General features: G+C 42.7%; 1 protein-coding gene across 5 annotated transcripts in view; it reads right to left on the bottom strand.

Moving 5' to 3' along the window:
* ACBD5 (acyl-CoA binding domain containing 5) overlaps positions 1 to 10,064 on the bottom strand; it is a 57,127-nt gene extending 47,063 nt beyond the window's left edge. For 2 of the 5 annotated variants that reach the window (XM_056519364.1, XM_056519366.1), the window contains exons 1-3: positions 9,920 to 10,064; positions 2,489 to 2,613; positions 247 to 367 (exon numbers count right to left, since the gene is read on the bottom strand). In XM_056519364.1, the coding sequence (XP_056375339.1) occupies positions 247 to 367; positions 2,489 to 2,564 (197 nt within the window). In that variant the 5' untranslated portion in view covers positions 2,565 to 2,613; positions 9,920 to 10,064. Of the gene's footprint in view, positions 1 to 246; positions 368 to 2,488; positions 2,614 to 9,919 lie in introns of those variants that run through there. The other 3 variants (XM_056519365.1, XM_056519368.1, XM_056519367.1) reach the window with 3 other exon arrangements.
* Between the last annotated feature and the right edge of the window lie 4,219 nt (positions 10,065 to 14,283).

Genomic DNA, 14,283 nt, shown 5'->3' with positions numbered 1-14,283 from the left:
TGAATTACCAGTGAATGCCCATTCCGATTGGTCGGTTCTTTCAGCCATTGACACGTTTCACAGATCTGGACTGTCTGTATCATTGTATGTTGAGTCTGGTTTCAAGTTACAATGGTCCAGAAAAGATCATTATATGTTGGAAATATTGTAACCTGGGGCCATTGTAAGTTGAAGGATCACTGTACACAAATAGATACAACATAATCCACTGCTTTATCTATACACTGCACAGGTATAGGGAATCACCATTTGTATCGACCAACAGGATCCCAGAATCCAGGTCTTTGTACATTGCACGGGCCTTGTGTCGCTTGCTTGTAAAAACTGTAGAACTTCAGCATCATCTCATTGGATGGCTGGAAAGAGCCTGCAGAGAAAGATCACAGTTCAGTAAGGTGAAACTCTTATTTATATCTTACTTATTCTACATGTGATCATAATTCACTAACCTGGACACGTACCTAAGGCATTACACAATCAGATACCTAAATAGTAACACATTACAATAACACTGCCTGCGCTATCATCACCTCCACCAGCAGTGACCTAAAGCTGAGCTGCAGTGTAAAGCATGAGGGTAAAGACGGGTTCACACCACGTTTTTGTAGTACAGTTCCCGTATACGTTTTCAATTTGAAAACCGCACGGAACCGCATTGAAAACCGTATGCACTGACTCTCCATTGAAAACCGTATGCCAAAAGATGCATCAGGTTGTGTCCGTTTTGCATCCTGTACGGTTTTGTCAGTTTTTTTCCCGTGCCCAAAACAGTACACTACGGGTGCATTCACACCACGTTTTTGCAATATAGTTCCCGTATACGTTTTCAATGTGAAAACCGTATGGAACCGTATTGAAAACCGTATGCACTGACTCTCCATTGAAAACCGTATGCCAAAAGATGCATCAGGTTGTATCCGTTTTGCATCCTGTACGGTTTTGTCAGTTTTTTTCCCGTGCCCAAAACAGTACACTACGGGTGCATTCACACCACGTTTTTGCAATATAGTTCCCGTATACGTTTTCAATGTGAAAACCGTATGGAACCGTATTGAAAACCGTATGCACTGACTCTCCATTGAAAACCGTAGGCCAAAAGATGCATCAGGTTGTATCCGTTTTGCATCCTGTAAGGTTTTGTCAGTTTTTTTTCCTGTACCCAAAACCGTAGCCTTCCATGGTTTTTGGTCCGGGTGAAAAACTGTATTAATCCTTATCCTTTTTTTTATTTATTTTTTTTAACATGGGAACTGTACGTGTGTACAGTTCCATCCGGTTTTCACCATACAGTTTTTGACTTTGCACAGTTTTTTTTGTTGGAATTTCAATCAAACAAGTGAAACTTTATTCATAATGGAGTGAAAAGTTAAAAACGTAAACGTGTTTTTTTTTTTTTTTTTTTAAACGGATGAATCTGGACATAATTTTTTAAACCGTATACGGTTTTTAACTGTATACGGGTTAAAATTTGTACACACTTTTCAATACAGTTTAGTCAGGTTTTGAGGAATAAGTTTTTTTTTTTTAATCTGTATTGCATAAACGTGGTGTGAACCCAGCCTCAGACAGATCAGGCAGGCCCAGAATGGGATAGGGGGCCCTGAGGTGGGGCCCACATTTATCAGACATTGATGCTATATCCTGTGCATTTGATATAAATGTCAAGAAGGGGATACCCCTCTGGAGTTACAGAAACTATGTCGCTCGCCGTGCTACGTTGTTTTACGCAATTCCTATTAACAACTGAGGGAGTTATGCAAATTGCATGAAACAGTTGTCTTGACGGGTTTCAGCTTCGTGATCACCTCAGGTGACCACAACCAGGCTGGAGCCGGGATGGGAAGGCTCAATGTCAAGATAGGTCGGGGTCCCGGGCCTGCATCTATCAGACATTTATAGGATAAAGTAGTGTTTCTCAACCAGGGTGCCTTCAGCTGTTGCAAAACTACAACTCCCAGCATGCCCGGACAGCCGTTGGCTGTCCGGGCATGCTGGGAGTTGTAGTTTTGCAACAGATAAAGGCACCCTGGTTGAGGAACACTGATTTTTGCTATAAATGTCTGAAAAGTTGCATGCTGGGAGTTGTAGTTTTGCAACAGCTGGAGGCACCCTGGTTGAGAAACACTGTTTTATGCTATAAATGTCTGAAAAGTTGCATGCTGGGAGTTGTAGTTTTGCAACAGCTGTAGGCACCCTGGTTAAGAAACACTGCTACATGCTATACATGTCTAATGAGTTGCATGCTGGGAGTTGCAGTTTTGCAACAGCTGGAGGCACCCTGGTTGAGAAACACTGCTACATGCTATAAATGTCTGATAAGTTGCATGCTAGGAGTTGTAGTTTTGCAACAGCTGGAGGCACCCTGGTTGGGAAACATTGTTTTATGCTATAAATGTCTGAAAAGTTGCATGCTGGGAGTTGTAGTTTTGCCACAGCTGGAGGCACCCTGGTTGGGAAACACTGTTTTATGCTATTGCCATATTCTTACCATTCTTAGGAAGACTTTGGATGACGCTGACGGCCGCTTCAAATCTTGTTTGGTGAAGGGGCTTTGTGTCCGCCATATTGCAGATGAGGAGATTGCAAAAAGACTAATCCTGAAAGATCAAAATCCTGGAAGAAAAGGAGAAAAAATAAAAATAAAAAAAGATTCTGTATGAATTTGGCAGTAAAAACATACGGAAAGCTTCATTAGGTGACATATTTTACGGAAAATCTTTGAAATGGAGCCCCATGTGGTGGCACGCAGAGCCCCCGTTAACCCTGTACTACACAGATAAAGGGACTCCACGTGTCCCCATACAGCCAGATCCTTTGCACGACCCCCCCATATTGAATGAAAACCGGTTCCGATGGTTTCTGTTGTGGTGGTTGTTGTTTTTCCTAGAAAAATAGCGCTACGTGATTTTTCCCACCAAATGTGACATTACCTGCAATGTAGACTCCAAAAGACTAAAGAGGAGATTAATTAAACGTTGTGTAGAGAAAGAGTGGAACAGTTGTCCATAGCAACCAATCAGATCGCTTCTTTCATTTTTCATAGGCCTTTTTAAAAAAAAAATGAAAGCAGCGAGCTGGTTGCTATGGGCAACTGGTGAAATTTTCCTCTGAACAGGTCTTGATGAATCTCCACCCCCCCCCCTCCCCCATGTTACTCAAGCGAGTACTGCGGTCGAAAACTTTTTTTTTTTTTTCCAAATCAACTTACAGATTTGTAAATTACTTCTATTCAGGGGGATGTAGAAATTTAAAGGGGTATTTTTTTTAAAGGGGTACTTTTTTTATGTATATCAACTGGTTCCAGAAAGTTAAACAGATTTGTAAATGACTTCTATTAAAAAATCTTAATCCTTTCAGTACTTATGAGCTTCTGAAGTTAAGGTTGTTCTTTTCTGTCTAAGTGCTCTCTGATGACACTTGTCTCGGGAAACGCCCAGTTTAGAAGCAAATTCCCATAGTAAACCTCTTCTAAACTGGGCGGTTCCCGAGACAGGTGTCATCAGAGATTACTTAGACAGAAAAGAACAACCTAAACTTCAGAAGCTCATAAGTACTGAAAGGATTAAGATTTTTTAATACAAGTAAATTACAAATATGTTTAACTTTCTGGAGCCAGTTGATATATAAAAAAAAAAGTTTTTTCCTGGATAACCCCTTTAAATTTCTACACCCCCTGAATAGAAGTAATTTACAAATCTGTTTAACTGTCTTGCACCAGTTGATTTGGAAAAAAAAAAAAGTTAATAATAATAATAAATAATAAAATAATAGTAATAAAAAACTACTCGTCTACGGGACTAAAACGGAGCAAAATATACTTGTCCCCCATGACGGTCCACTTGTCCTGGCCAATTTTCGCTTTTACACTCTCGCCCTATAATAGCCATAACTACCTACTATAATGATACCTTTAAATTTTTCAATAACATATTCTCCGAACCAAATATATATATATAAAATCAGTGAAGTGAAATTGAAATAGCAAATTTCGTGTTTTTCTTTTCTGCGCCATTTACCTTGTGGTTGAGATAACATGTTGTTTTGATACTTTAGGCCGCCTGATAACAGCGATACCAGATTTGTATACTTTCCGTCATGCTTTACTAATTTGAAAAAAATTCTGAACTTTTTAGAATTTTTTTTTCATTGCCATTTTTTGACCCCTGTAGTTTTTATAAAAAAAAAAAAATTCCGCATACCAGGCTGTATGAGGGCTCATTTTTTTGCGCCATCAGCTGTTTTTTGTATCGGTACCATTTTGGTATTAATCCGACTTTTTAATCACTTTTTAACTCTTTTTTTTCTGGGATATTATAAAAACTTGCAATTCTGTGGTTTGGTATTTTTTTTTACATTTACGTCATTTACCGTATGGGATACATAATGTTATATTTTAATAGTCTGTACAATACGCACACAGTGATACTAAATGTTTATTTTTATTATGTTTACATGTTTTTATAAAGGAAAAGGGGGTGATTTGAACTTTTAACATGGAAGGGGTTAATGTGTATCTTTTAACCCCTTAAACTTTTATTAATTTTTTTTTTTATACTTTATTAGACTTTTAGGAGGAATCATTAGATTCCTCATACAGATCAATACAGTTCTATTGAAATCCATTGATCTGTGTGCTCTGCGATCCATTGATAGAGCCTAGTCCAGCCAGGATCTATCAATGACAGAGCCATGATCACTAGGGAACAGAGGTAAGCCCTCCGGCTACCTCTATAGTGGGGGGCGCGATCCACCCCACTAGCCCACCAGGGAGCATTCACATATCCCTTTAGATGCCGCCGCGGCAATCGCCGCATGCTGGCTATTATCGGCGGCCCCCAGCTACTGAGAACAGCCGGGGGCTGCAGAGTATGGAGCGGGCACAAGTCGAGAGCCTTCTCCATACAGACTGCTGAGCGCCGCCACACTTGTCATGTCCGGCCCTGCTTGCCCGAAGCTGGGCTAAGGGCCGGAAAAATTCACCTGCCCGGCGCCCGGAACTGCATGTCCCGGGCGTTGGGCTATAGGAATTCCACATCCCTGCTATTAAATTTTTTTTTTTCATCCTTCCAGTACTTCAGCTGCTGTATACTACAGAGAAGGTTTTTTTCTTTTTGAATTTCCTTTCTGTCTGACCACAGTGCTCTCTGCTGACACCTCTGTTAATGTCAGGAACTGTCTAGAGTACAAGCAAATCCCCATAGCAAACCTCTCCTGCCCTGGACAGTTTCTGAAACAGACAGAGGTGTCAGCAGAGAGCAGTGTTGTCAGACAGAAAATAAATTCAAAAAGAAAAGAACTTCCTGTGGATCATAACAGCAGCTGATAAGTATTGGAAGGATTACAAATCTGTTTCACTTACTGGCACCAGTTGATTTAAAAAAAATTGTTTTCCACCAGAGCACCCCTTTATATCACACCATAATGCTCAATTCAATGCATTCTGAGCTATTAAAGGGGTACTCCAACATTAAACAACGTATCCCAGAACAGAGCTTTGAATCCCCCTACTGACCCTGCGCTCCATGCAGTGGGAAGACTTGGGGAGATCCTGTGGATAAGTTGGTAAATGTCAGAGTACTCCTTGAAGGTTAGAGCTACATAGAGACAGGGGTTATGCAACAGTAAGTTGCGTGCCCCAAATAACTGTGAGTGCTCATTCACATCACGTTTTGGGGATATGGTAATGCCATACCCCATTCATTTGAATGAGTCAGATGAAGTCATCTAGTGACTCTGGTCACCTCATTTTTTGACCGTATCTGGTTTTGTTGCCGGTCTGAAAACAGTGGTCTGCAACAAAACCGTATACGGTGCAAAAATGAGCCGACCACAGTCACTAGCTGACTTCTAGAGATGAGTGAATTTACAGTAAATTCTATTCGTCACGAACTTCTCGGCTCGGCAGTTGATGACTTATCCTGCATAAATGAGTTCAGCTTTCAGGTGCTCCAGTGGGCTGGAAAAGGTGGATACTGTCCTAGGAAAGAGTCTCCTAGGACTGTATCCACCTTTTACAGCCCACGGGAGCACCGGAAAGCTGAACTAATTTATGCAGGAAAAGTCAGCGACCACCGAGCCGAGAAGTTCGTGACGAATCGAATGTACTGTAAGTTCGCTCATCTCTACTGACTTCCTCTGGCTCATTCAAATAAATGGGGTACAGTACAGGTCGAGTGGGGATACGGTAGCAGACGGTTTTCAAATTCTCACGCCAGATCAGACTATCATATCCCCAAAACGTGATGTGATCTTGATGTTGCAAGACGTTGGCTTTCCGGACACGATGCGAGTTGTAGTTTCTGCAACAGCTGGAGGCACCCTGGCTGGTAAACACTGACAAATACCCCGAGGGAAGGATCCTTATCCAAGTGAATGACGACTAAGTAAAGCAAAATCGGAACATTTTATGCACAATGTAAGGGTTTAAGGTCTGTAAATTGATATTTGAAAGTTTTCCTTAAATATTAAAAATACGCCAGGGACCTGTGACCCTGGTACAGTATTGTTGCCTGTAGGCTCATTGGTTACTTTTATAAGCAAATCCAAAGATATTTGGCTTCCAGGCAGACACTGTTATATCCTGCTCCGTCTGTATGTAAACCATGGAGAACAGTCACATGGCCTTCAACTACCGCCACAATGAGTTGATTGTGGGGACCTGGATTAATTCTGGGGAAAGCTGCCAGGGCTTCATGGGCGACCTCTTTAAATAGGACTGGTCACCTCTTCTGACCTGTTTTAGTAAATCCTTGTATTCCCCATTAAAGGGGTACTCCACTGCTCAGCGTTTGGATCAAACTGTTCTGAATGCTGGAGTCGGGAGCTTGTGATGTCATAGCCCCACCCCCTCAATGCAAGTCTATGGGAGGGGGCGTGACAGACGTCACGCCCCCTCCCATAGACTTGCATTGAGGGGGTGGGGGCTATGACATCATGAGCACCCGGCGCCGGCTCCAGCAATCGGAACAGTTTGTTCCAAATGCTGGGCAGCGGAGTACCCCTTTAAAGCGCAACTGTCATGAAATTTTGGTGCAATAACCTGCACACAGCCTTTGTACTATGTGCAGGTGGTGGTTATAACAATACTTTTACCTGAAATTTGGCGGCTTTCATGACTGCAAGAAAGGCTTTTATTCAAAGCCACTGACTGTCGGATAGGCATGGCGCGAGGTACGCGATGCCCCGCCGCCGCCAAGCCTTCCCCGTATGTCCGCGCTGGGACCTCTGTGTGATTGACACACAGGTCCTTGCGCATGCGCCCTTCAGCTAATCTAACCTGCGCGCTGCTGTGTGTCATCCAGCAAGTGCTCGCTCCCGCCGCCGTCTTCATCCTCAGTGCGCCTGCGCAGTGCTAGGTGCAGAGAGCGCGCTTCCTCTCTGCACCTAGTATTGAGAACTAACCTGATTGCGAGCTGCTCTGCAGAGGCGCACTAAGGAGGAAGACGGCAGTGGGAGCGAGCGCTTGCTGGATGACACACAGCAGCGCGCAGGTTCGATTAGCTGAAGGGCGCATGCGCTGGGACCTGTGTGTCAATCACACACAGGTCCCAGCGCAGACATACGGGGAAGGCGTGGGGGTGGGCGTGGCGGCGGCGGGGCATCGCGTACCTCGCGCCACGCCTATCCGACCGTCAGTGGCTTTGAATAAAACCCTTTTTTGCAGTCATGAAAGCCGCCAAATATGAGGTAAAAACATTGCTATACCCACCACCTGCACATAGTACAAAGGCTGTGTGCAGGTTATTGCACCAAAATGTCATGACAGTTGTGCTTTAAATAACAATTCTGGAACATTTTTTCTTATAGCTCGGTGTTGTGCCGTTCCTCTGTTGTTCTTATCGGAAATGTCTGACTAAAAAGCAAACAGGGTCTTGCCAGCTGGGTACATGTCCCTACACTGTCAGACTATCCAATCAGAGTTTATAATAGCAGACAGTGTAGAGACACGCCCCTAAATGGTAACACCCAGTTGGCTATTTAGTCATACACTAGCAGAGTATCCAGCATTGCCCGGTCTTCCTACCTAGCGATGAGCGAATTTACAGTAAATTTGATTCGTCACGAACTTCTCGGCTCGGCAGTTGATGACTTTTCCTGCATAAATTAGTTCAGCTTTCAGGTGCTCCCGTGGGCTGGAAAAGGTGGATACAGTAGAAGGAGACTCTTTCCTAGGACTGTATCCACCTTTTCCAGCCCACCGGAGCACCGGAAAGCTGAACTAATTTATGCAGGAAAAGTCATCAACTGCCGAGCCGAGAAGTTCATGACGAATCGAATTTACTGTAAATTCGCTCATCTCTATTCCTACCTAAACCTTGTAGGAGAGGAAAAGAAGCAATGACGCTCTCATCCTCATATCCCGACCTCATGTCCCCATCCTTATATCCTGACCTTAAAGGGGTACTCCGGTGGAAAACAATTTATTTTTAAATCAACTGATGCCAGAAAGTAAAAAAGATTTGTAAATTACTTCTATTTAAAAACCTTAATCCTTTCAGTACTTTTCAGCTGCTGTATGCTCCACAGGAAGTTCTTTTCTTTTTGAATTTCTTTTCTGTCTGACCACAATGCTCTCTGCTGACACCTCTGTCCATGTCAGGAACTGTACAGAGTACAAACAAATTCCCATAGCAAACCACTCCTGCTCTGGACAGTTCCTGACATGGACAGAGGTGTCAGCAGAGAGCACTGTGGTCAGACAGAAAATAACTTCCTGTGGAGTATACAGCAGCTGATAAGTCCTGGAAGGATTAAGATTTTTAAATAATTATGTAATTCACAAATCTGTATAACTTTCTGGCACCAGTTGATTGAAAAAAAAAAATGTTTTCCACCAAAGTACCCCTTTAAATCCTAACCTCATAGCCTGACCTTAAATCCTGTCCTCAGATCTCGTCCTCATATCCTGACCCCTCAGATCTCGTCCTCATATCCTGACCCCTCAGATCTCGTCCTCATATCCTGTCCGCCACACTTACTATTCGACCACAGGTCTGCAGACATGTACTACAAGCATCCTATGATACAGGTCATGAGAACAGTGTTTCCCTACTAAAGTGCCTCCAGCTGTTGCAAAACTACAACTCCCAGCATGACCGAACAGCCAAAGACTGTCTGGGCTTGCTGGAAGTTGTAGTTCTGCAATAGCTGGAAAACCACAGATGTATCTGTGAGCTAAAAAAAAAAAAAAAATGCAGACATCCTATTAAAGCGCTGTAGCTGTCAGGGCATGCTGGGAGTTGTAGTACTGCAACAGCTGAAAAACTGTAAACATCCCATTTAGGCACTTGGCTGTAGGGGCATGTTGGGAGTTGTAGTTTTGCAACAGTATAAAACCATAGACTTCCGTTTTTAGCACTGTGTCTGCCAAGGCATGCTGGGAGTTGTAGTTTTGCAACAGCTAGAAAGCCGCAGACTTCCCCTTAAAGCAGTGTTTCCCAACCATGGTGCCTCCAGCTGTGGCGAAACTACAACTCCCAGCATGCCCGGACAGCCAAAGGCTGTCCGGGCATGCTGGGAGTTGTAGTTTCACCACAGCTGGAGGCACCATGGTTGGGAAACACTGCCTTAAGACCTCAACCTTTAAGGGCATGCTGGGAGTTGTAGTTCTGCAATAGCAATATGCCAGAATGCCCTGACAGCCACAGTGCTTCTTAAAGGGGAAGTCCGCCGTTTTCCTGCTCTTGCAGAACTACAACTCCCAGCATGCCTTGACAGCACAATAAGCCTATGCAATCACTAAAGCATCTCCAGCCAAGCAGAGAACGCCATGACAACACAGCCGACAGCTTCACCCCATCCCTGGATACAAAGGTCAGGGTGACGTGCGGCCGGGCGCAGCAAACAAAGCGCACAACTAATGCCACCTATTGTAGAGCCTGCGCGACGGCTGAGGACGGCGCCATAGACAGCAAATCACCTGAAAAGACACCTGCAGAGCCCGGAGCCGTCATAGTGTCCCCATCTGTCATAACCCGCCGCAAAGCGTCCCGGGAAGTGTAGTCCTAAGGGAGATCACGAACACAGCAACGCGTGATCGCTAAAGGTTGTTTTTTTTTTCTTGTTTTTTTCCCGAATAACTTTATTCATACAGACATTTCCATGCCAGCGGAGAAACAAATTGTAAACATTGGGGCGGCCATTTTGTTGTAGTGAGGATTGGATAATGAGAAAAGTAAAATAATAAAGCACACATAGAATCCTTTATTTGCTGTAATATATTATCTTGTAAATTATCTAGTGAAGTATACTGGTTTTCCCAACCAATGTTACTCCAGCTGTTGCAAAACAACAACGCCCAGCATGCTGTGATTTGTAGTTTTGCAACAGCTGGAAGCACCCTGGTTGGGAAACACTAGATTGCCTTGTGGCTTAGTGTTCACATAATCTGTTTAACCCCTTCGGCTAAGTTCACACAGCCGTTGGTTCCCGTCCCGATAGTCACCCGTTCAAGTAAAATAACGGAACGTGAAAAAAACGGGTTACCAACGGGTGCAAACTGGTCTAGTAACCCGTTTTTTTTTTTTTTAACGGTTGAAAACTCCTATATTATATCCGTTTGCACCCATTTTAATCCGTTAATCCTTTAATCCGTTAATTCCTGGTTCATGCCACCTCTTCTGAGCATGCTCAGAAGAAAATAGAGGTGAAAAACGGATTGAAATTAACGGGGGCAAACGGGTACATTAAAGGGTAACCCGTTTGTAACCCGTCTCCCATAGACTTCAACGTTAAATTTAAAAGACCCGTTTTTCACCCGTTATTTTTGACGGGCAAAAAAATTGGGCATGGAACGTCTTTTGGCCGTCAAAAATAACGGGTTAGAAACATAACGGGTGCAAACGGGTGATAAAGGACTGTAAAAAAATCCCATTGAGATCAATGGGATCCGTTTACAGCCCTTTACAACCCGTTTGCAAAATTAGCAAATGGGTTGCATAACGGGCATTTTTGGACGGGAGAAGGCGGCTGTGTGAACGAGCCCTTAAGGACGCGGCCAATTTTCATTTCTGCGTTTTCATTTATTTTTTTATTTTTTTCATTAGCACTTTTTGTTAGCCCTAAGTCTTTACATTTTTCCCCATACAAGAGGGCTATTTTTATGCAGGACCAATTGTACTTTGTAATTACTGTACATAATTTATTTTACCAGAAAGTCTATGGTGGGGGGAAAAAAAACTCACAATTTAGCAAATACGTTTCTACACAGTGCATTTTACGGTTGAAATGACATGTTACATTTATTCTGTAAGTCAATACGATTTCAAATTTATATAGATTTTGTTTTATTTGACTAATTCAAAAAAATTATAACTTATTGTAAGAAAATAAGTATGCTTAAAATTGTCCTCTTCTGACCCCTTTGACACTTTTATATTCTGTGTTAAGGACTGTATGAGGACTTATTTTTTGCGGTGTGATCTGGTGGTTTTTATCAGTACAATTTTTGTTTGGATGAGACTTTTTGGTCACTTTTTATTAATTTCTTTTTCAGATATACGATGTGAACAAAAATCAGCAATTCTGTCATTTGGTATTTCTTTTTACATCCTGCGGGTCATAGACATTATATTTTGATGTTTTGATGTTTTTTTGTAAAATAGGTAAAAGGGTGATTTAAATGTTTCTTAATTTTTTTAAATATTTTTTTTAATGTAACACTTTTAAAGTCTCCAAGATGACAATTATAGGTAATCATTAGATTGCATTCAACAGTGAAAGCAATCTAACTGATCAGTGATATGGGTGCGGAAAAATTCAGATCGGAAAATTCTGTTGCAGCAGAGTCCCATTGTTTTCGATGGGAATTTGCTGCACCGTGCACATGGCTGAATTTGTGCAGCGTAAAATTATTTTGGCTGAATATGCTCGGAAATGCATTTCTGTCTTTGTCCGGAATTCTGCCAGAATATTCCGCATGGACAATCGTGCAGCTCTGCAGCAGAGTCCCATTCATGTCACTGGAATTTCCATGGCTGATATTTATGGCACGGAAATCCCTATTCCTGCATCTTCATAAAAAAATTCATAAAAAAAGAATAGATATTCTATCTATTCTTTCTGCTGTCAAATGAGCAGAATGTCTGTTTTGCCTGTTTGCCTGTTTTTTCTGCGCAGACATTACGCACATTTTCGGCCATGTGAACAAGGACTAAGGCAGGCTATTAAATGAGAGGACAATCAGCGGCACGAAGTTGAGGAGCCAGGAGTTTCAGTGCTCAAAATACAGAGAAAAGACCATCTGTGCTATCTGTGGTTCTTTTTGGTGTCCAGAACTATGTTGGTGAGCAGGGCTACCATTGTAGGCTGAGCGATACCTGGAGGTCAAAAGTAAGAGCAAGCAACTGCAAAGCAGCGAGTAGCAATGTACCAGACAGGCATAGGAGAGGCCTTAGCAGTATCCCTGTAGCAGGGAAGTTCCTCTTGGGACTTAAAGGGGTACTCCGCTGCCCCAGCGTTCGGAACATTTTGTTCCGAACGCTTGTAGCAGGTGGCGGGGGTCGTGACGTCACGGTCAAGTCCCTCGTGACATTACAACACGCCCCCTCAATGCAAGTCTATGGGAGGGGGCGTGGTAATCACCACGCCCCCTCCCATAGACTTGCATTGAGGGGGCGTGGTGTGACATCATCAGGGGGCCTGGCCGGGACGTCACGACGCCTGCCCCCTGCACCCAGCATTCTAAAGGAACACCAGGTGCTGCTCAGAGATTGCGGGGGTTCCCAGCGGCGGGACCCCCACAATTAGATATCTTATCCCCCTATCCTTTCGATAGAGGATAAGATGTCTAGGGTCGAGTACCCCTTTAAGAGACTATCCATAGTTAATTATGGCTGCCAGCAAGTTTGAACTATCCCAGTGTTACCTTTGTGGCTGGTGGGCCTGTAGACCCGTTGGGACCTGTGGCTACCTGAGAGAGACTCTACTAAGGTTATGATTATTTTGGGTGCACAGAAAAAGTTTTTAATTGCTGCATTTTACTGCGTGTCCATCCGCTATTATTCCAGAACCTTGCATATGCCTTGTTCTATACAGTTAAACACAATTTATGGTGGTGTGGTAGCCCAGTACCCTTGCTGCCCTGTCAGGCAACTTCCTTACAGTGTCCCCTGGGCCCCCTTACACCTGTCCCCTTATGTATATATTGTTTGCCATGTGTTATACTGTATAATGCATATAGAAAGTGTTATTACTTTAACCCCAGGGTTTTTCAGTTTTTGCATTTTCATTTTTTCCTCATCACTTTCTAAAAATCATAACGCTTTAAGTTTTGCACCTAAAATTCCATATTATGGCTACTTTGCAGTGACATTAGTCATTTTACCAAAATATCCACGGCAAAGCAGAAAAAAATTAATTGTGCAACAAAATTGAAGAAAAACCGGCATTTTGTAATTTTTGGGGCTTCTGTTTCTACGCAGTGTATTTTCCGGTAAAAATGACACCTTATCTTTATTCTGTAGGTCTATACGGTTAAATTGATACCCTACTTATATAGGTTTGATTTTGTCGTACTTCTAAATAAAAATCATAACTACATGCAGGGAAATGTATACGTTTCAAATTGTCATATTCTGACCCCTATAACTTTTTTATTTTTCCGCCTATGGGCCAGTATGAGGGCTGATTTTTTTATTGGTACCATTTTTATATTGATCGGACTTTTTATTCATTTTTTCATGATATAAAAAGTGATCAAAAATACGCTATTTTGGACTTTGGAATTTTTTTGCTCGTACGCCATTGACCGTGCGGTTTAATTAATGAAATATTTTTATAGTTTGGACATTTCCGCACGCCGCGATACCACATATGTTTATTTTTAAACAGTTTTTTTTTATGGGAAAAGCGGGGTGATTAAAACTTTTATTAAGGAAGGTGTTAAATGATGTTTAGTAACTTTTTTTTCACACTTTTTTTTGCAGTGTTATAGCTCCCCCCAGTGGCTATTACACTGCACATACAGATCTCATACACAGAACATTGGCGTGCATTGACACGACAAAGATCAGTGTTATCGGTGGTCGATTACCCAAGCCTGGATTTCAGGCTTGGAGCAATCAATCGCCGACTAAACGCGACGGAGGCAGGTAAGGGGACTTCCGCTTGTGTTCTAGCTGATAGGGAAATTGCGATTTCACCGCGATGGCCCCGAACAGCCCGACTGAGCTGCCAGGAAGCTTTTACTTTCATTTAAGACGTAGTGATCAACTTTGAATACCGCGTCTAAAGGGTTAATAGCGCGCGTCACAACGATCGGTGCCGCAAGCTATTAGCCCAGGG

The sequence above is a fragment of the Hyla sarda genome, chromosome 5, assembly GCF_029499605.1.
Source record: "Hyla sarda isolate aHylSar1 chromosome 5, aHylSar1.hap1, whole genome shotgun sequence".
NCBI classification, from domain to species: domain Eukaryota; kingdom Metazoa; phylum Chordata; class Amphibia; order Anura; family Hylidae; genus Hyla; species Hyla sarda.
Note: the sequence above shows the minus strand (reverse complement) of the source record. Positions and strands in the feature narration are given on the sequence as shown.